Source organism: Excalfactoria chinensis, chromosome Z (genome assembly GCF_039878825.1).
Source record: "Excalfactoria chinensis isolate bCotChi1 chromosome Z, bCotChi1.hap2, whole genome shotgun sequence".
NCBI lineage: Eukaryota > Metazoa > Chordata > Aves > Galliformes > Phasianidae > Excalfactoria > Excalfactoria chinensis.
The window spans coordinates 39,896,341-39,916,530 of record NC_092857.1 but is presented as its reverse complement, the minus strand read 5'-3'; the positions used below and the strand labels follow the sequence as shown (position 1 = coordinate 39,916,530).

The following is a 20,190-nucleotide window of genomic DNA, read 5'->3' as shown; positions in this document are numbered from 1 at the left end:
TACATGCTACCTTGTCCTCTGAAACATTTGGTCTCTAGTTTCTACTGTGTAGTTCATTAACTTAAAAATATTCAATATCCAATCTGTTCATTTAAATGTGGTAGGTAGGTAGGTAGATAGGTAGGTAGGCAGATATATAGATAGATATAGATGGTCTCTTAGGGAACCTACTCAGAGGAGCACAAACTCAAGCCCAGTTTACGTACATTCAGTATTGACAGCAGTGCTTGTTATTTTATTAATTTGATTATCAAACACAAAGTGAATAATCAGAAAACAGCTGCATGACATTTACATTCCAAACTCTGTTGCTCAAGGACTTCTTCACAGACAAAATTTGTCTCCATAGCTAGAATATCACAATCAGTAAGGAGTCAAAAACCTGAGGTTCGCTGAAGTTTTTGGGGATAAAAATGATCACAGTTTTTCCATACACATTATTTTTTCCTGCAGTTCTCAATTTAAAAATGTTTCTAAATGTAATAAAAATAAATAGAAAATGTATAGTCAGACTCCGTTTTACAGCAAAATAGCCACTTTATTGTCTCATTGGTGTCCACAAAATGTGAAGAAAAACATTTACCTCAAAAGAAGAAACTCATCTTCCCTCAAGATCTAACTCTGCAGGACTGGACTTAGAAGCGATTATCACATCAGTCAGTCCAGCCACAGCACAAGACACTTACCTCCTACCAATAATAATCTTTACATTCTTCACTTAATGAAAATAAATAAATAAATAAATAAAAATTAAAAATCACTGTTTTAGAATGATATTTGGGTGTTTTGGATAGATTTTGACTCATTGAAGAAAAAGGAGGACAAGCTATCATTTATTTGTTATTCAGCCTTCATGGTAACTACTGAAGGAACTTTTAGCCTCCATCTTAATCTCATAATTTGCGGCTACATTCATTATCTGAGTCATCCTTCCATTCTACCACAAAACGGGTCAGTGGAATGATTCACCTGGTTTTAAATTCCTTTTTATTTTTGCTTTCACAGCTTGTGCTGCTGTCAGACAAGGTTTAAACACCCTTCCCTTAGCTTTTCCACTGTACAGTACTTTGGCTAGAAACCTGCAGCTCTGAAATCTTATCCCCCTTATTGAGATTTTAAAAAAAGTTTTTAAAAACTATTGCTCACTCTCAGTGGAAGCCATACATGATGCACATGTTGGAGAATGCAGAGGAATAGATCAGGACTGTCTCAAAAAAAGACGAGCCTTAGGCATTGCACAGGTGTTTTGCAATACATCTTCCTGTGGCTCTGCTTTAACTCTATCAGCCAATTAGCATGTTTATAATATGGTGACAGCTCTTTTGTCTTATTAGTGGCTTATGTGTCTATTGGCTCATGTTTCCAAGCCTCATACTTCTAACTCCCAGGGTCTACTCTCCCAAGGTAGCTTTTCACCTTTTGGCTTTCCCCAAGTCTCTGGTTAACTGCAGATTACGTCCATGTTGTCATTACGTCCATGTTATCCTCTACACAGCCTTGTGCACATTACATCTGCATCCTGAATGGATGTGCTTGAGACACTTCACAGACACTGAGTAATGTGTGGGCAGAATAAGAAATTGAGCAGTAATTAGCTCCGTATCCTGGCAGCTTTGAGGCACCATGGAGAGTGGAGAGGTGCAAAGTTTCACACAAAAAAGACACTGCAAACCAACGTGTTTTTTCAGCAAATGAGGTAAATCTATATTTGGATTTCTTATAAGCGTATTGTGAGACTGTCTGGTAGATTAGAAGGAAAATGTAGTTCAGGTTTTTTGTTTGTTTGTTTGTTTGTTTGTTAAGGAAAATATGGCTTACATTAAAAATTCTTTGTTTCACCACTTCAAATAGACATGGGATTCTAAGAACAGTGGTTTGAAAGCTGATTTGTAACATCAGAACAAGCAGAGATTGCAAGGTTCTGTTCCAGAGATGCAAATGTCTTGGCAGCTGCAAAACTGTTTTGAAGTGCAGCATTTACTACCTACAAATACCAAAATATGCATACATTCTGTTATGAATACTGTAGCTGGCACTTGATATATCAGCAGCAGTTGCTGATGTATCAAGTAGAAGTAACATATAAATGTTATGAACTCTCCTCCTCTAACTGCACATCCTGGTGCCTGAGGACCATGATAATAAGAAATGTGAGCATTTTGTAATGGAAAGGAGAAGAATGATACCAGGATATTAGAAATTTATCATTGCCAGGTAACAAGAGGCAGTTAGAAAACATTTTCTTATGTGACAGCACACATTTTGTACTCAAATCCTAGCCTGAGACTTATCTCCTTTGGTCTTTTCTTTTTGTTGAACAAGTACAGTCAATACGTTTCTGATAAAACCCTGAGGATTTGCAGTGGAGAAAGCTACTGTACTTCTCCTCTTTTACCTTCTCCTCATGTACAAAGTCATTGTGTAAACTCTCATTGAAGCCATAAGGTAATTAAGTTTTCAGCTCATGCTTTCTACCTTTCGGGTTCCATTGCTTGTAAAAGCACCTAAAGTAACTGCAAATTTGTGAATGTGACTATACTTCAACTATCCAATCTAGCATTCCCAACTTCAACGGAAAATGTTATTATTGGAATAGTTAATCTTCAAAAAATCAGTCAGAAGCAGTTGTTTTACTTGTTTAAAGGAATCTAATGTATTTTCATTGCTTGTAGTTCACAGAGTAGCAATACAGCTGGAATCAAAACTGATAACAAGATTTTCTGATTCTACATCTTCTAACTTCCCAACTATTCCCTGGGAAAATATGAAAGGATACCACAATATTGTTTAATCTCAGTGATTTCTGTTAAGCCTAGTAAAATTTTTCTTTCAGTTAAATCCTAGCTCTTGGAGTCATGGTATTAAATGATCATCATATTTTTAAACAAGTAAGTGTGTTGCCCCTTGGACTATATAGGAGTAGAAAATCAGAAGGAGAGGGAGCTCAAAACCAGAGGCAAACATTAGAAGGCTCAAATTGTAATGGTGTTGGCAGTACAGTTTTTAATTAATTGTACAGCATTCAAATCAGTTTCATAATGTCATGTATCTTCAATTGCCTACAATGGTGTTTCCTCACAGAAATAAGCCCTGACTCCTCAACTCTAATGGCAACATCCAGATGGCCAATACAATTTTTAAAGCGTTGTCATATGGAGGAAAGCCAGATCTATGAGAGTAACAAAAAAAAGCAGTGGCAGTGCAGAAGGACTTTGATTTGTCCCTATGCTATTCCTTCTTGGCTAGCTTCAAAATCATTCCCAGTGACTTAGAAAAGGGTCTGAACCTTGCCATCTGACCGGAGTCACCCAGGATATTGCCACAGCAGGACATTGTTGCAGCCCAAAACACTTAGGACTAAACTGTATCCAATCAAGCTACATGTACTTGTAACATCAGTGAACAGAGTTAGCAAATCGGATTCGTTGACAGAACAGCCTGAAAAAGCCACCTTTTCCTGGAAGCAGTTTGTGACATATCGTCTGGGGAACTGTATGTTTCTTTCTGTCAAGATTTTTCATTTTATGTCTTCTTGACACCCGCTTTAATTTCTAAAACATGCAGCTATTTGGCTTCTAAGTTATTAAAGCTTCCATAAAGACAACAGTTAAGAGTAAATAAATAAATAAATAAATAAATAAATAAATAAAAGCTGATTATTTCAGTCTGTATTTAGTGCCTTCAGTCATACACCTGTGTCTTGTCACATTTTTCCAGACATATGTTGACAAGATACTTAGGAATCTAAAATAGAGAGGTAGCAGGTAGGATTTTTGAAGGCATATGAAGAAATTAGACACCTGATGCTTTCTGAAGTGATATACAGTTACACTTGTAGTACAAAAGAAGCCTTCTCTTACAGCTAGTGATATTACAGTCAAAACTTTCCAGGACATGGCTGTAGATAGATGGGAGACCACAATGACAGGTGTTCTATATGATGAAAATAAAGATGCCAATTGATATACTTCACGTGGAAATATGGTAAGAATGGACACTTATCAATAAAATCAATCTGATTTTATTCAGTATCTCTTCAATTTGCCTTGCAAATTCCAACCTGGTAAAAGGACAGCCTAGATCTTAAGAATTCCACTTGTCCCACTGCCATACTAATTTGTGCCGTGCTCATTTGATTTCTTTCCTTTGGTCTCAGATTGCACCCAGACTTAGAAATCTAATAACTAACTGCCATCAAAATGAATTGGGAACATTCTGTTCACTGAACATCTTAGTTTGGTTTCAGAATGTCTTGTTTACAGAATTAAAAGCACTTTTATGGCACAGGTCACATGATCAGTCTTAGAGAATTTACCAATTTTTGTTCTTGAGAGCAACCAAAAAAGATTTCCAAAGTTGCAAATTCATCATGTTTCAGAGCAAATGGTCCAAGAAAATCATCTGAGGTTGTGATAGTTTTTTTGTGTTTGGGTCATTTTCTTTCTGTTATATATATATACACACACACACACACACACATATATATACATATATAATGATGTTATCTGAATTCATTCCAAATCTATTCTTCCATCAGTTTAGTCTTAATATAACAAATTCTTAAACTTTCAAAATTCTTAAAAGCAAATGTCTATTCTCCATTTGGCTACTTCAGTGCAGGCAGGTGCATAACCAAGACTTCTCCTGCTGATTTTTGGCCATAACAGATCAAAATCTATTGATTTGATTAGAGATGCTGTTGCTGGTGATCTTGGAATGCTGAATGCTAAATCATGGCTCTTGCTAAAACTTTGCCATAACAGGAACTGTGTCTATTCAGTGTGGCTCAATGATTTTACATTTTACAGGTTCTAGAAAGATAAATTCGTATAGTCCTTGCACTTGAACAGCACAAACCTTCACTAAAACTTTTCCCAGTACCAAAAGTCACAGATGTATATGTTAGAAATGCATCTTCATTTAAACTGATATTTAGAGAAAAGCTGATATTTTCACTGTCACTTGATGAAAGCCAAAGTCAAGTTATACTTTGGAAGAGGCATGAAATAACTTGTTAAATTCAAATTACATCATTTGCAAAACTGATCATGGATTGTTAATAGTTTTCAGTTTTTATAAGAAGAAAAGTTTGTTTTTTGTTTTTTGTTTTGTTTTGTTTTGTTTTTTCAAACATCTTTGACTACTCACTTCTGTTTTGCATTAAACCTACTAAACACAAGGTGCTGGAACTTGTCTAATCAGTATACAACACCTCCACTGGAAACTGATAGTCAAGAACACCTAGCTCTTCACTACAACCAAAGAACTATCTAGAAATAACTTAATCATTCAAATTAATAAATTCAAGTTGCAGAATATTGTTATAATTAAAAACAACAATTGCATACATCTTGTACACAGAGAGATCACACCAAATCATTGTTAAAGCTAAATACAAATGTTTTGAGTAGAGTCATACAGGAATTTAGACTTGACATCAGAAAAATAAAATGCTTTTTGTATCAATAACACTGAATGATGCTTTTAAAAATCCTTTTATGTTAAGATTCTGAGTTGTAGTACAAGTTGCTGAATTTACTCCCCTTAGACGGTATTTAAGCAGTGTGATCCAATGATTATCCCCATAGTTGTGCTTCTTAGATAAAGTCATAAATAAAATGCTCTCAAAAAACTGTAACTGAGACTGCTGTATTCTGTTTTTATCTGAGCAATCAAAACTGGCAATTTTCTTCAGTTAAAAACATGGCACAGCAGATTAGTTCTATACCATCAACAGACCTACCTGAAAAATATAAACATATATTATATTTATGTGTAATGTGTATATATACACTTAGTATTCATATTAGAGAATCAGAAGAGTTTTATGGGAATTACTTTTTAGGAAATCCTTTTATTTTGACTTCATGTCCACATAAAGCATTGAGAATTTTCAAGTGTAACATGTGAAAGTTTCTTAAAACAAAGGAAAATATGCTGGTGAAAAATAAGGGAATATGATTTTTTTTTTTTTCTAACATATATTTCAAGAAGTTATAGCTTGCAAGTTACAAAAATTACAAGAATTATCTAGAGTCAGTGTTTTCTCTCAGCAGGCTGCTGCAGGCAGAGTTCACTCCCAGAAGAAACTATTGGCAAATTATTCTCAAGGTGATGATTGATGAGATGACTTATGCTGTCAAAGACACGATCTTTTGTACGAACCTTCAAGAAAAGGATTCAAAAAGATAGATTAAGCAGCAAAATACTTTTTCCCTTAACTTTGCATCAAATTCTCTAAGAATAAAATGGGATAATTGATCATGTCTTAAAGACTGATTGCTCTCCCATCAGAAGCAGTAGAAATTATTCACTATGACTCTTTTAGTCTCTCCAAATAGATACTTGACTAGCTATGGTCTAGTATACAGTTTGAAAAGTTTCCATACATCATTTTGCTTTACCATAAGATGGACTTCTAGCTCAAGTTTTCCTCTTCAAGAAAGTAAGGGCTCCTTTAAAATGTTTTCACTTTTTTCCTGGCAACACCAGAACCCCTCTGTGCACTTTAGCATCTCTGCCTTTTTCTCAACAAAGAAGGTACCAAAAAACACTGCTGGCTTCCACTGGAAAATTCCTTTTGCCTGAAATTGACCAGACACCACCTCTATTTGGCTTGCACTTGCCCCATGCTGCATGCATAGTATCTGCTTGGGACTTTGAAACTGGAACATCTTAGGGCACGGAATGTCATTTCCTCTGGCCCTCTTACTAGCATTTGTACCAGTATCCTGCTGAATGAAGTATTACATCTGTGATATGAGAAGATTAATATTGCAAGGAAAACCAGTCTGCTAGGACAGATCAAAACCTACTTTATATTACAAAGAGATATTTAAATTTATATCTTCTCAAAACATCTTTTTCCTTTTTACATTTAAAACTACTTAAGGCATATAGTTCCGCAGGTAGAGTAAAGCTGAAATAGTGCTCTGTATTGGGATGGCACTACAGTGTTGCAAGAAAAACTTCATCAAAACATCACTTTCTGTAATTATTCAATGCTATATTTTGAAAATTAATATATCTTTATAACATCAGGAGCTTTCATTTCCTATATTCAAACCAAGATGCTTTCAGTCTTTTCAAATCAGGTTAGATCTTTCTCACCATCAACAGCATACATCCTCCTCTTAGGGTTCAAGCTTTAATCCTAAACCCAGTAGAAAGTTTGCAGTCCTTGCTTTTATCATGCCTTATCTGAACAAGTGGTTTTTTTGTGAGCTGGATCAGAGTAGAAGCATCAGAACAGTTAACTCTGCTCTCAAAACAGACCTTGAAGGGGTGCAACATGCGGCTGGATAATCTGTGTGTGAAGTGGCTGTCAGGCACTCTTTGTATGAGCTAGTCTTTATAGATTATCACTCGGAGGCCATGCAGAGAAGCACATGCCATCAGCACAGTGCTGGGGCCTACCACACACAGGCATTTTAAAGATGACTGATATCTGATAAATAAGGCTGCTCAGGAGCTGTGTCAGGACCCCACAATTCATACAAACAGCCAAACTAACCTAAATATAGCTTTGGAAAGGCTATAATTACGAGTGGTTCCTCCTAAGTAAGCCAGACTTGCTGCAAAGCAGCAGAAATTCTGCCCCAGAAGCAGCCCCAGCACTGAGCCCTGGGGGACACCACTCATGACTGGCCACCAACTGGATTCCACTCCATTGACCACAACTCTTTGGGCCCTGCCATCCAGCCAGTGTATCACCCAGTAGAGCATACGGCCGTCCAGACCATGGGCAGCCAGCTTCTCCACGAGAATGTTATGGGGGACAGTGTCAAAGGCCTTACTGAATTCCATGTAGACCACATTTACAGCCTTACCCTCATCCACTAAGTGGGTCACCTTGTCATAGAATGAAACCAGGACTGTCAGACAGTTCATAACACTAGACAGCTTGTCTACTGTTCATAAACCTATGCTGACTGGGCCTGATCCTCTGATTGACCTTTAATTGGTCCATGGTGGTTCCCAAGATTATTCATTCCATAACCTTCCCAGACACCAAGGTGAGACTGATAGGCCTGTAGCTACCAGGATCATCTTCCCGGCCCTTTCTGAAGATGGGTATCACATTTTCCAGACTCCAATCTTCTGGGACATACCTGGTCAGCCAGGACTGCCGAAAAATGATGGAGAGTGGTTTGGCAACTATATCCGCCAACTCCCTCAGCACTCTAGGGTGTAATTCATCTTGTCCTGTGGACTTGTAAGCATCTAGCTTTCAGAGCAGGTCCAAAACTATCTAATCATGGCTCATGTAGGGCTTATTCTGTTCCCCATTCCCATCTACCAGCACAGAGGGCTGTGTTCCCAGGGAGTAACAAGTCTTAGTATTAAAGACTGAGGCAAAGAAGGCATTAAGTACCTCAGCCTTATCCCGATTTTTGGTGACCAAGTTGCCTTCTGCATTCAGCAAGGAACGGAGATTTTCCCTAGCCTTCCTCTTGCTGTGGATGTGTTTATAAAAATATTTACTGTTCTCCTTTACCTTAGCAGCCAAGCTCAGTTCTAGCTGCACTTTGCCTTTTCTAATTTTCTCCCTGCACAGCTTCACTGCATACCTGTAATCCATAAACTCTTAAAGGTGTTAAAAACATTCTTTGACTGCCCTCGTGTGGCGAAGGTAAGTAGGTAGGTCAGAGAGTGTAATGGTTATTCTGGTCAGAGTCTACAAGACTAGCATGATTCTCCTGGTCTTCCTTCTGCAGGTGTCTCGGTTGAAGTGGCAGCCAACAGGCCATCTCCTTTCCAGGAGTTCTCATTTACTCTGTGGCTTTCAATGATGTTCTTCATAGCGTAAGAGGAGTTGCTGGTTGCCAGCTACCAGAAGCCAAGATTAAAGTACACCAATGCTTGCTGAAGCCTGCCTCAGCCTCCCTGGATGTGCAACAGGACAGCTAGAGAAACAAGAAGTTCTTGGCAATCACTGTGCTGCTGCTGGGTGGCTTTATTAGCTAAAGGATTCTCTGTGCAGCAAAGTGATGGTGTAGTTTTTACCACATCTGTTTCCTAGCTTTCAGGGCTGGAGAGCTTCATGACTTGGAGGACTTTGTCTTAGTCCTCAAAACTACTAGCATGAAGGCTGGTTGAATGTGCACAGAAACCAGCAGCTAGAAGGTTAAATAGGGACTTAGCTACACTTTTTGAGTAAGACAATACTGCAGTGGCCAATGCTGGGGAACCACATCCCTAGGCTTCCTGCATTTGGCTAAGTCAAGCAGGATGTCTTCACCTACCCCTACTATGTGCAGAGTTCATGCAGTACATCTTCTCCTAGGCATTAGGAGAAAAATAGCCTCTAACGTGAGACTGTCATTACAACCAGTTACAAATAAGCTTAAACACTCAGAGAAAATACAGAGTCAGAAACCTCCCATATTACTGAGTCACACTTACAGTTCCTTCTGGATCCACCAAAAGAAGGTGTTTGGCTTGTCCATTTTGCATGCCTGTCAACACGTAAGAGCCTGGATTTGTGGTACTCCTTCTCACAAGGAAGTCTCCACATTTCCTTAACAGCTGTTCAGCTTCTTTCCGGCTCATCTCTCCTTGATACCATGGCTCTATACTCAGTTCTTCTGTTTTAGTCCAGTCAGTAGCTCTACATAAGAGAGGACTAGTACATTCAACAGAAGTCAGTTTACTTGGCACAGGCTCAGACATTTGGTTCTTGAGGGCATCTTCAAATGGTTCTGGTTGTGGAAATAAAAGAAGTGCAAGATTATTCATTGGTAAATCATACTGCAAAACAGTGATATTCCAGTCATTTGAAATTGAAAGAGGCATGCTGCTGGGCCCATTGATTTATGTCATATTCTAAGAGCAAGGAGTGTAATATGTTAAAATAATATGTGACATGCAGAAAAATAGTGACAAAAATCGAAGTGAACTTTGGCAGGAGATTTTGAAATATAATGATTTTGTTTTGGAAATAGCCATTATCAACAGTTGTATTTATATAACCTGATACAGAGCAGAGCTGTCCTTTTGCCTTAACAGTTATGTCATTCAGTCTCATTTCAAATAAATTGCATAATACTGGTACCCAAAGTTATTATAATCATATCTGTTCCATTGTCAAGCAACATACTCACTTAAGAGTTATCCATTACTGAGTCTCCAGCCTATTGGTATCTCTAGAAAGAATGAGTCACCCTGATTACTCAGCCTCCTCCAAGCTTCAGCTTAGGGAGGGGACTTTGTGACACGGAGGTGGACTGACACTTGTAGTGTGATTTGCCTCAGTGAAATCAGCCTTTGAGAAACAATATTTTAAATTTCATCTGAATCTTTAATTCCAAGAGTAGAATGAAAAGATATGTCATTAAATGTCTCAGCAGTCTTACAGAAATAGTAAATAGGTTAGTGCATGCTTCACTATAGGCTGTAATTAACTAACAGGAGCTATTTTTCTTTCAGATCTTCTTCTGGCCAACTAGAGCATATTAAAAAGACATATTTTTTGTGCCCACTAGACTTACTAAAGGACATCTGCAGAGCAGTACTGTGAAGAGTGAAGAACTATTACAGAACCTCTAAATAGATTGCTCTGACTCTATGGACACAGCCATACTTGTACAGGACCACTGAGAAGTTATTTTAGGTCAGATTAAGAGGACACATACAGAACTGTCACAGTTTTGCTAATTCTTCAATCTATCTTGTGCATGTCTTCACTACATTACAGTCTGCACAAAGCCCATTGTTTAACTTGACGAATTACTAATTCTGTTCTAGTTGACATATTTTCAGGTCCTATTTTTCCATTATGTTCCAATAGTCAATAAAGTATAATGAACATAAGAAACTGGAACATAAGAAATCAGTTTTCATTTTTAGGAAAGGAACGTGTAGTATAGAGGTAAGCATGTCTGTATTTTAAGGGCAAAGTTGTTAGAAATCAGTGTTCAATAATTTCAGACAGCAGACTTTTCTCATTACATACATATGTACACTCCCTAACTTTCTCCCCTGTCCCTTTTATTCTAAAATCAGTAAAAACATGCCAGAAAGTCAGTTTTGAAAAAGATATAAGAAATGGAGACAGGAAGACCTAAGGAACTACAGGCCAGTGAGCCTCACTTCTGTGCCTGGGAAGATCATGAAGCAGATCTTCCTGCAAGCTATGTTAAGGCACATACAAAATTAAGAGGTGATTTGAGACAGTCAGCATGGTTTCACCAAGGGCAGATCTAGCGCGACCAATTTGGTGGCCTTCTACAAAGGAGTGACAGCTTCAGTGTGAATAGTGAAAAAGGACTCCATAGTAGATGAAAGGGGAACACTTTGCTACAGAAAGGGAAAAGGGGCCTCACTAAGGCAAAGGGTAGTTACAGATAGATAGTTTATGTTAAGGGAGGGCAGAGAGAGGGGGAATTGCAGACACTAAGTTTGAGAAAACAAGGGGATGAAAGCCATGAAGATAAGGATGGAACAGCCCGAGAACAGTATGGTGATTAGATGTCCACAGAGCAAGCTGGAACCAGTATGGGGGGTGCCCCTCCCACAGGGTTGAAAGTTTACAGCGAGGAAGATGATGAGCCTTCATCCCACGACCACCCCCACAACTCACTATGTACGCGCAAGGGGGGAGGGACTGTATGCTAATGGAGTCTCAGGAATGTAATGAATATGTATCCAAATTCCTGCAAACTATTGATTATTCAGCCTATATCTGTTGCACGCTTTCTCCTAATGGTGTGCAAGTGAGGTGGAGCTATCCCCCTTGCACCAGGGTGTATGTACATCACTCATTAAACATACCTGCTTTATAACTACTTCGTGGTTATGGAGTTTGATTCTGCAAGTCAGGTGAATGGGGAAAGGGCAATGGATATCATCTACCTGGACTTCTGCAAAGCCTTTGACATGGTCCCCCACCACATCCTTCTCTCTAAATTGGAGAGGTGTGGATTTGAAGGATGGACCATATGATGGATGAGGAATTGGCTGGCTGGACATAGCTGAAGGGTTGTAATTAATGGTTCTGTGTCAGGGTGGAGGCTGGTCACAAGTGGTCTTGGGACCAGTGCTCTTCAGCATCTTTATCAATGGCACAGATGATGGCACTGAATCATATAATCATAGAATCACAAGGTTGGAGAGGACCTATAAGATCATCTAGTCCAAACATCCTCCCTTTACCATACTACAGAAAAAACACTAAACCGTATCTCCAACTCCCTGTCCAGACACCTCTTGAATGCTGCCAGGGATGGCAACTCCACCACCTCCCTGGGCAGGCTATTCCAGTGCCTGACCACTCTCTGAGAGAAAAAGTTCCTTCTTATGTGCAGTCTAAACCTCTTCTGATACAACTTGTGGCCACTTCCTCAAGTCCTGTTTGTTGCCTGGCAGAAGAGGCCAAGCCCCCCCTCATCACAACCTCCCCTCAGGAAGTTGTAGAGTGCAATGAGGTCTCCTCTGAGCCTCCTCTTCTCCAGGCTAAACAATCCCAGCTCCCTGAGCCACTCCTCACGAGACTTGTGCTCCAGGCCCCTCACAAGTTTTGTTGCCCTTCTCTGGACACGTTCCAGGGTCTCAATGTCTTTCTTGTAGTGAGGAGCCTAAAACTGAACACAGTACTCGAGATGTGGCCTTACCAGAGCTGAGTACAGAGGGATGTTTACCTCCAGGTGAAGGCAAACTGTGGCCTACATTCTGCAGCTGCTTAAATCTGTATTTTGGGACTTTGGGAAAGCTGACTCCCAAGAATAACTCCCAAGTTAAAAGAGATTGCTAGGTAGGATTGTAGTCCTACCCAGAGAAAGAGATAACAGACTCTTGTAATTTCCCACTCAGTTTCCATACTGCATAAAGTTTTTGCTGTATGCATTGACTTTTTAGTAACACATACATAGGGCAGGCAAGGAGGCAGTTCTCCAGCCATTCACTCACTTTCCCACATGACGAGGTCATGATTAATTTTCCTTCTGACATAGATAGTCATGATGCTATGGAAAACAAAAGTTTCAGCTCAGATTAGCACAGATCTAGTACCAACTAGCCTTAAGACTTTGGCCAACTGCATTTTTAACCATGTCAGATATGAAACCTCTGTGATTTCTAAAATTCACCTTAACACTAAAATTCCATCTGGACAATTCTATAATTATTTGTATGCAGAATTATTCCATAAAGATACTGACTCTCCTGTTAGAAAGGGAATGAAAAGGAAGGGAGCTCACTCATGTCAAACAGATCCTTTCCTGGGCAGCTCTCTTTGGTACTATCTCTGTTTCCACTGATGTCACTTTCAGCATCTGCCTGAAGCGCCAATAGAGTTTCCATATTTATTTGCTGTGTGTTCACATACGTTGGCATCTCTGCTGTTGTGGTTGCTTGTGATTTCCCTTCTGGCATACTATAAATATCCATGGATCCTAGAAAATGTAAGAGATTTTTTTTTTTTCTTCTCCATTTTTGTATTTTACAGAACAATGTTAAAATGACCAGATGATAAAATCACAACCCATCACCACAGGTTTAGAATTCCCTGGAATGGGAGCTGGAACTGATGAACCTTGTAGGAAAAAATGCTGATGAATGGACAGAACTATGTTTCAATGAATTTTATTTTTAATTATTCAGGAAGAAAGGGAATTTTTTCTAAATGAAGATTGTGAGTTTCGAAACTAATATTCAGCTGGGAACTTGTGAGGAAATAAAACAAAATCCCCAAACTGCTGCACATTAACAGCAGATAACATGTTCCAACACTTAAAAAAAGAGTCCCCAGAAACACCTCAAAGCTGTCACTTAAAGATGGATAGGGTAAAAATTTATACAGACATTTTGATGTGGTTTCCTTATAATTTGCAGGCAACAGAAAAATGAAAATTACACAGTATTTGTTTCTTTTAGAGCAGAGATCATGTCCAAACAAGTGCATTATTCCATATTTTAAAATAGCTGATGACTTTAGGCTCTTCCTTTGGAAACTCGCTCTTGCATATTCTCATGGATCAGATTTTCTGAAAGGGCCAAAAAGCCTGTCTTTAAATACTAGGACTGTAAGACATGGCAAGCCAGATAGCTGAAAGTTTGGGCCAAATCCATAAATGAGTTCTCCTGCAGAATAAACATTTCTATAAAACTGTAGATTAAATAATTTATGTAAGGGTATTTATCATATGCTTTACACTGATATCAAAAGGAATCAGTGAAGTGCATTTCACTGCCTTAAGGTTTCAAGGCATCAGACTGCCACATGCTTTGCAAACCCAAGATGTCTTGCAGTATTAGAGATAAAACAAGCAAGTCTCACCTTGTTTAACACTCTTCTGATGCCAGTCTTCATTGAATTTGTCTCCTAAGTGATGATTCTGGTAATAGATTTTCTCTCTTCTCACTCCTGCTGCAAACTAGAATGGACACATGCAAAGAAAATTTCAATTATCTTTAAAATACTCTGGTATATTATGAGTGGCTTGGACAATTTCCTTGGTTTTATTCTGTGTACTCCCACTCTTCATTTCTGATTTACTATTGTGCCAAAAAATGTATCTCAGAAATGTGTGTAGGAGTAAGATATTACTGGTGACCTTCACAAAAACTTCAAGTGATGCTTCAGAGCATTTGCCTCCACAGGCAGCCCTGACATCCTATGGTGTCATGGTTTTGTAATTTTTGCTATTGGTGTTCCACCATCATGACATCATGTGGTGCACAGAAAAGAACTACACATCCCAGAGGACCTCACGGTCAGAGTGGGAAATACGTCACAGAAGTGATGCTCATTCTTAGTGCCTGGCAGTGGGTGTGGGTGTGCTTCCAAGCCGTGGCACCTTCAGTTTCAAAGTAGGCTTCTCAGTCTTTGGAAAACCTCTCTCTCTTATTTTACTTGATTTATTAGCCTCAGTTTCAATTGGATTGTATTATATTGTGTTATCTTGTATTCTGATATCATAGTTAGTTAAATAATTTTTCCTCCTTGGATCATTGCCACTGCTCTGTTTGTTCCCTCGAGCCCAGCTCCTGTCTCCCTACCCTTTTCCCTTTTCCATTCCCATTTGTCAAGAGCCAGAGGGCCCACGGGCCTACTGACTCCCCGCAACTTCCCATTATAGACATAGATTGATCTAGATAACTCTGTGACATATGGGAAAACAAATCACATATGGAATCAGTAGACACCCTACGCGTTCTCCAAGGCTGAAAGACTCACATTGTTACTGGAGGACTCACTCAGGTATTGATAGGAGAATGTTTTCTGAAGACAGGGCCCTTAAGAGATTTCAGCAGAATTGGGCTGGATCTAAAACTCTTACATGGCTATGTAGGTACTGCAGTTAAACTTCCAACCATGATGCTGGCAGAAATATCTGAGCTGACTTCATTTCAATGTGAGATGAAAGATCTACCTAGGAATCTGTCTGAGTACTAATTGCTACTGAATTATTAACATAATGAAATGTTAGCAATGACTATGCTAGACTGTTCAAAAGGCTTTGTAACGTTATTTTTCCAGTTAGTATGCCCTCATTTCATACTCCACAACAGATACAGTGTTTACAAACACAGTACTCCTCAATGGGTTTATCTTCCTTGAACCTAAGTAATTTTTTAACACCATGAAGAATTCACCACCCTTTGCACTCAAAATGCCTCATCTGTTGTCTTCTAGATCTTCACTGATTATTCAAAATTAAACCAGCCACACATTTCTGTTCCTGATATATCCAGCTTAAAAGACATTTTTTCAGATCCATCTGTGGGAAGGCTGAGATGCAATTGTACTGACCTGAGTTGGGTCTGCAGCAGTGAGAATCCTCCCTTTGAGTCTGGAATCAATGAAGCCACCAGGAGGAGGCAATTTATTTGGGATTTTATTATAATAGGGATGTTCTGCTGCCACACTCTCTTCCTCCATCAATGGCTCATCAAAACTCTGCATCCTGTAAGAAAACAAGTGCTTCATTTTATCCTTCATTTGCAGCATGTTAAAACTGCTTGTCAGGGAATCACTTCTGCATAGAACTGTAGAATCATGGAATCATTCAGGTTGGAAAAGGCCTTAAGGATCACAGAGTCCAACCATGACCCAACCATACTACCCTAACTAACAACCCTCTGCTAAATCATGTTCCTGAGCACCAAATCCAAGCGGTTTTTAAACATATCCAGGGGTGGTGAATCAACCACCTCCCTGGGGAGCCTATTCCAGTGCTTAAGAACCCTTCCTGTAAGGAATAGGTTTTCCCTGAAATCCAGCCTAAACCTCCCCTCGTCCTGTCACCTGTTAGCAGTGAGAAGAGACCAGCCCCACTCTTTCTGGAAGCATCTTTCAGATACTGGAAGAGAGCAATAATGTCTCCCCTCAGCCTCCTCTTCCTCAGACTGAACATCCCCAGTTCCTTCAGTCTCTCCTCATAGGGCATATTCTCCAAGTATCTTAGTTAGAAAACTCAGATACCATTATAAGTCAGGAAGGAATGATGTATTGTGCATCAGACCTACTCTTAGACAAATTTGCTCTAATTTTTTGAAAACTCCCTTTGCAATGGGTGAAATTCCTTATTCTGAGTCAAGGATTTTTTTGCTTACCTTCAACAAACAGTAAAAACTGCATTAGCAAAATATTTAATTTCACAGTATCCCTTGTCATATTATTACTTCATTGATAGACAAAGCTCTAAATCATTGTCTTTAATTTTACCTACTCCAGCACCAGTAGATCTTCAAAGATATTCCAGAATTACTGGAATGACTTCATGAAATCAAGAGACTGGATCTGTGATTTCAGTCAGTCGGAATTTAGTTTTGTTTACATCACTAGTCATAGTGGAAGGCCAGCAACTCTAGTTCACTTCATCTAAATTGACAGAGTGACTATGACAGTAAAAGTAATAGGGAAAGTCACAAACCACACCCATTTTTAGCAATTCAGTTCTGCATATAAACTACAACAGAAAACACACGATCATTTTAATAATTCCACCATGGATTCCAGATTTAGCCCATTCTTTTAAAATGGTTGTGTTCCTTTCATATTCATTAGACAAGCTCTGATTTGCCAGTTTAGCAGAAATCTCTTTCTGAATGTATGTAAACCCTGTTTCTCTTCAGCAATTTTGTCTACAGCACATTCTAATACATAAAGGTAAAGTAGATTCTCAGCAGTATTCTGTAATCATACTCACCTATCATGGAATGTAGTTATCTTAGAGGGGCACTGCAAGTATTGCTTAAATCGAAGCTCAAATGCTTGCCCTATGGTGCTGATGATATCCTGGGCAAGGCCATCACAGCATTCCAGTATATGACACGCTACATGAAAAAGATTAACATGTGGAAATTGTTACTTATGCTAGAGCGCATACAGCGCAGCAGGGATTCACTGACCTGTGACAAAGCGTCTACATATAAGGCATAGTTGCCCTATTCATGGTATGCATATTTCAACAAACCCTAAAGCAAGCACAGTGAACATCAAACAATTGAATATTTAGAGGTTAAATAAAATTGCTACGACTTATATCTGTAGTAGGTGAGAGCACAAATCAGTTCCACAATGTTAACAGGACCATGAAGACTGTAACCCTCATAAAAACTCATCCACAATTACCTGAATATAACAGGCTGCAAGAAAATTCTGTGGCTTAAGCTTATAAAGAGCTTATAAAGACTTTAGTAAATAGTAACAACACCAACTATAAAATACTTAACCACTCCATACTTTCTTTGTTTTCATTAATGTTATCCCACTTTTTATTATCTCACTTTTTGTTATCTCAGTTTTATTCCAGACTCCCATAACTACAGTGTTGGAATGGAAGGATAAAGGCTTTTTAAGAAAGACAGGCAGGGGAGATGAGATAGAGGTGTCACAATCTATGCCAGTCACAAGTTGGAGCATACAGAGTTCTGTCCAGGAATGAACAAGGAGCTGACTGAGAGTGCATGGGTAAGGATTAAAAGGAAGAAAGAGTTGCTGACCTTATTCTGGGGGCCTGCTACAGGCCGCTTGACCAGGAAAATGAAGCCCTCTTCTAACAGACAGTTAACATCTCATTCCCACAACCGTGTCTTCATAACAACTCTGATATCTTTTGGAGGGACAGCACAGCAGGGCATAAGCAAGGTTTGTTCTCCAAGTGACAAAGAGGAGATGTGCTATGCTGGACCTCACTCTAGTCAATAGGGAGAAGCCTGTGGGGAATGTGGAGCTCAAAGGCAGCCCTGGACACAGTGACCATGAAATTCAGGAGAGCACACAGCAAAGTCAGTACCCTGGACAAGCTGAGCAGACATGGCCTTTTCAAGGATATGCTTGGTTAAGTACTGTGCTATACAGACCTTGACGGAAGAGGGGACCAAGAAAGCTGGCTAATATTCAATTATCTTCTCTCTATCCAAGAGCTATGCATCCTGGCAAAGAAATGAGGCAAAATGCTAGGAGGCCTGCATGAATGAACGAGGAGTTCCTAGCCAAATTCAAACACAAAAAGAGAGCCTACAGAGGATAGAAACAAGAACAGGTAACACGAAAAGATGGCAGAGACACTGCCCAAACAGGCAAAAATTAAGCTAAAGCCCAGAAAGAATTGAATCTGGCCAGGAACATCAAGAGCAATACAAAGATAGCAAGGCTACTCTAACAATATCTAATAATTTTTGCTCAATTGCAGCAACTGGGAGGAGTGTCCAAAGACTGCAGGGAAGCAATCGCTCATATCTTAAAGAAGGATGAGAAGGATGACCCAGAGAACTAAGGGCCAGTCAGCCTCCCCTTGGTCCCTGGGAAGATGATGTTAATTATGGAAAACATTTTCAGGTGCAAGAAGGAGAAGATTAGCAGTAGTCAGCATAGATTCACCAAGAGGACCTCATGTCTGGCCAAAATGCTTAGCTTCTAGTATAAAATCACAAGTCTGCTGGATGAGGGAGGAGGGATGCACCATGGGATACGATTGGCTTTCTTGTCCACAAGGGCACATTGCTGGTACCTGGTCAAACTGTTGGTTAGCAACAGAAAATTTGTTTCCGTGGGAGATAAAGAAACATCTATCAGCTGATTAAGCTGCTAAATCAGTCCTAGTCTCAGGTAAGAGGATGTCTCAGAGGTATAACCTTATGTGGCAACATAAATGAGTGAACTCACAAAGATTTCACTTAACAGAGCAGGAATGTAGAAGAGTTGGAAGCAAAAGATCTGAACAAGCAACATCTCTCTGACATTATGAAAATCCCAGGCAAATTAATCTTCTATACTCAGTGCTGGACAGAAACATGGTCTACCGTCACCATGCTGGATTGGATTTCACAGAATCACAGAATTGTAGGGGTTGGAAGGGACCTCTAGAGATCATCGAGTCCAACCCCCTGGCCAAAGCAGGTTCCCTACAACACGTCACACAGGTAGGTGTCCAAGCAGGTCTTGAATATCTCCAGAGAAGGAGACTCCACCACCTCCCTGGGCAGCCTGTTCCAGTGCTCCGTCACCCTCACTGTAAAGAAGTTCTTGCGCACATTCGTGTGGAACTTCCTATGCTGAAGTTTCAGCCCATTGCCCCTAGTCCTGTCCCCACGCACTACTGAAAACAGACCAGCCTCGCCACTATGGCTCCCACTCTTCAGGTATTTATAAACCTGGATCAAGTCCCCTCTCAGCCTTCTTTTCTCAAGCCTAAACAGACCCAGTTCCCTAAGTCTCTCCTCACAGGGGAGATGCTCCAGGTCCTTCACCATCTTTGTGGCCCTCCGCTGGACTCTTTCCAAGAGATCCCTGTCTTTTTTGTACTGGGGAGCCCAGAACTGGACACAGTATTCCAGATGAGGCCTCACCAGGGCAGAGTAGAGGGGGAGGATCACCTCACTCAACCTGCTGGACATGCTTTTTTTAATGCACCCCAGTATGCCATTGGCCTTTTTGGCTACAAGGGCACACTGCTGGCTCAGAATACTGGCAGAATTAATTCAGAATTCACTCAGAATTCTGGCAACAGACTATTTGCTGTTTACAGTCTTTGCAACAGTGTTAGTGATGGTGAACAATCAGCCTCAGATAAACTGCAGACGTATCTCCTTGAAAGTGGACCTGGAGTAGCTACGTCAAAGAAAGCTATAATTTTTGCACTCTGTAAGTAGTGAGGGCATAAGAGGCTACATTGCTCACTGCTAAACCTGCCTGGAACCAAAATAAAGCATGAGACATTAAGTAGTTTCAGTGCGTGACAGAGT

At 39.7% G+C, this 20,190-nt stretch overlaps 1 protein-coding gene across 5 annotated transcripts in view; it reads right to left on the bottom strand.

Annotated features, from left to right (window-relative positions):
* Positions 1–2,633: 2,633 nt before the first annotated feature.
* Positions 2,634–20,190, bottom strand: part of SHC3 (SHC adaptor protein 3) — a 52,556-nt gene continuing 34,999 nt past the window's right edge. For 3 of the 5 annotated variants that reach the window (XM_072359806.1, XM_072359808.1, XM_072359807.1), the window contains 6 exons: positions 17,151–17,277; positions 15,752–15,905; positions 14,276–14,372; positions 13,197–13,391; positions 9,406–9,701; positions 5,128–6,165 (listed from right to left, as the gene is read on the bottom strand). In XM_072359806.1, the coding sequence (XP_072215907.1) occupies positions 6,037–6,165; positions 9,406–9,701; positions 13,197–13,391; positions 14,276–14,372; positions 15,752–15,905; positions 17,151–17,277 (998 nt within the window). In that variant the 3' untranslated portion in view covers positions 5,128–6,036. Of the gene's footprint in view, positions 6,166–9,405; positions 9,702–13,196; positions 13,392–14,275; positions 14,373–15,751; positions 15,906–17,150; positions 17,278–20,190 lie in introns of all 5 variants that reach the window. The other 2 variants (XM_072359803.1, XM_072359804.1) reach the window with 2 other exon arrangements.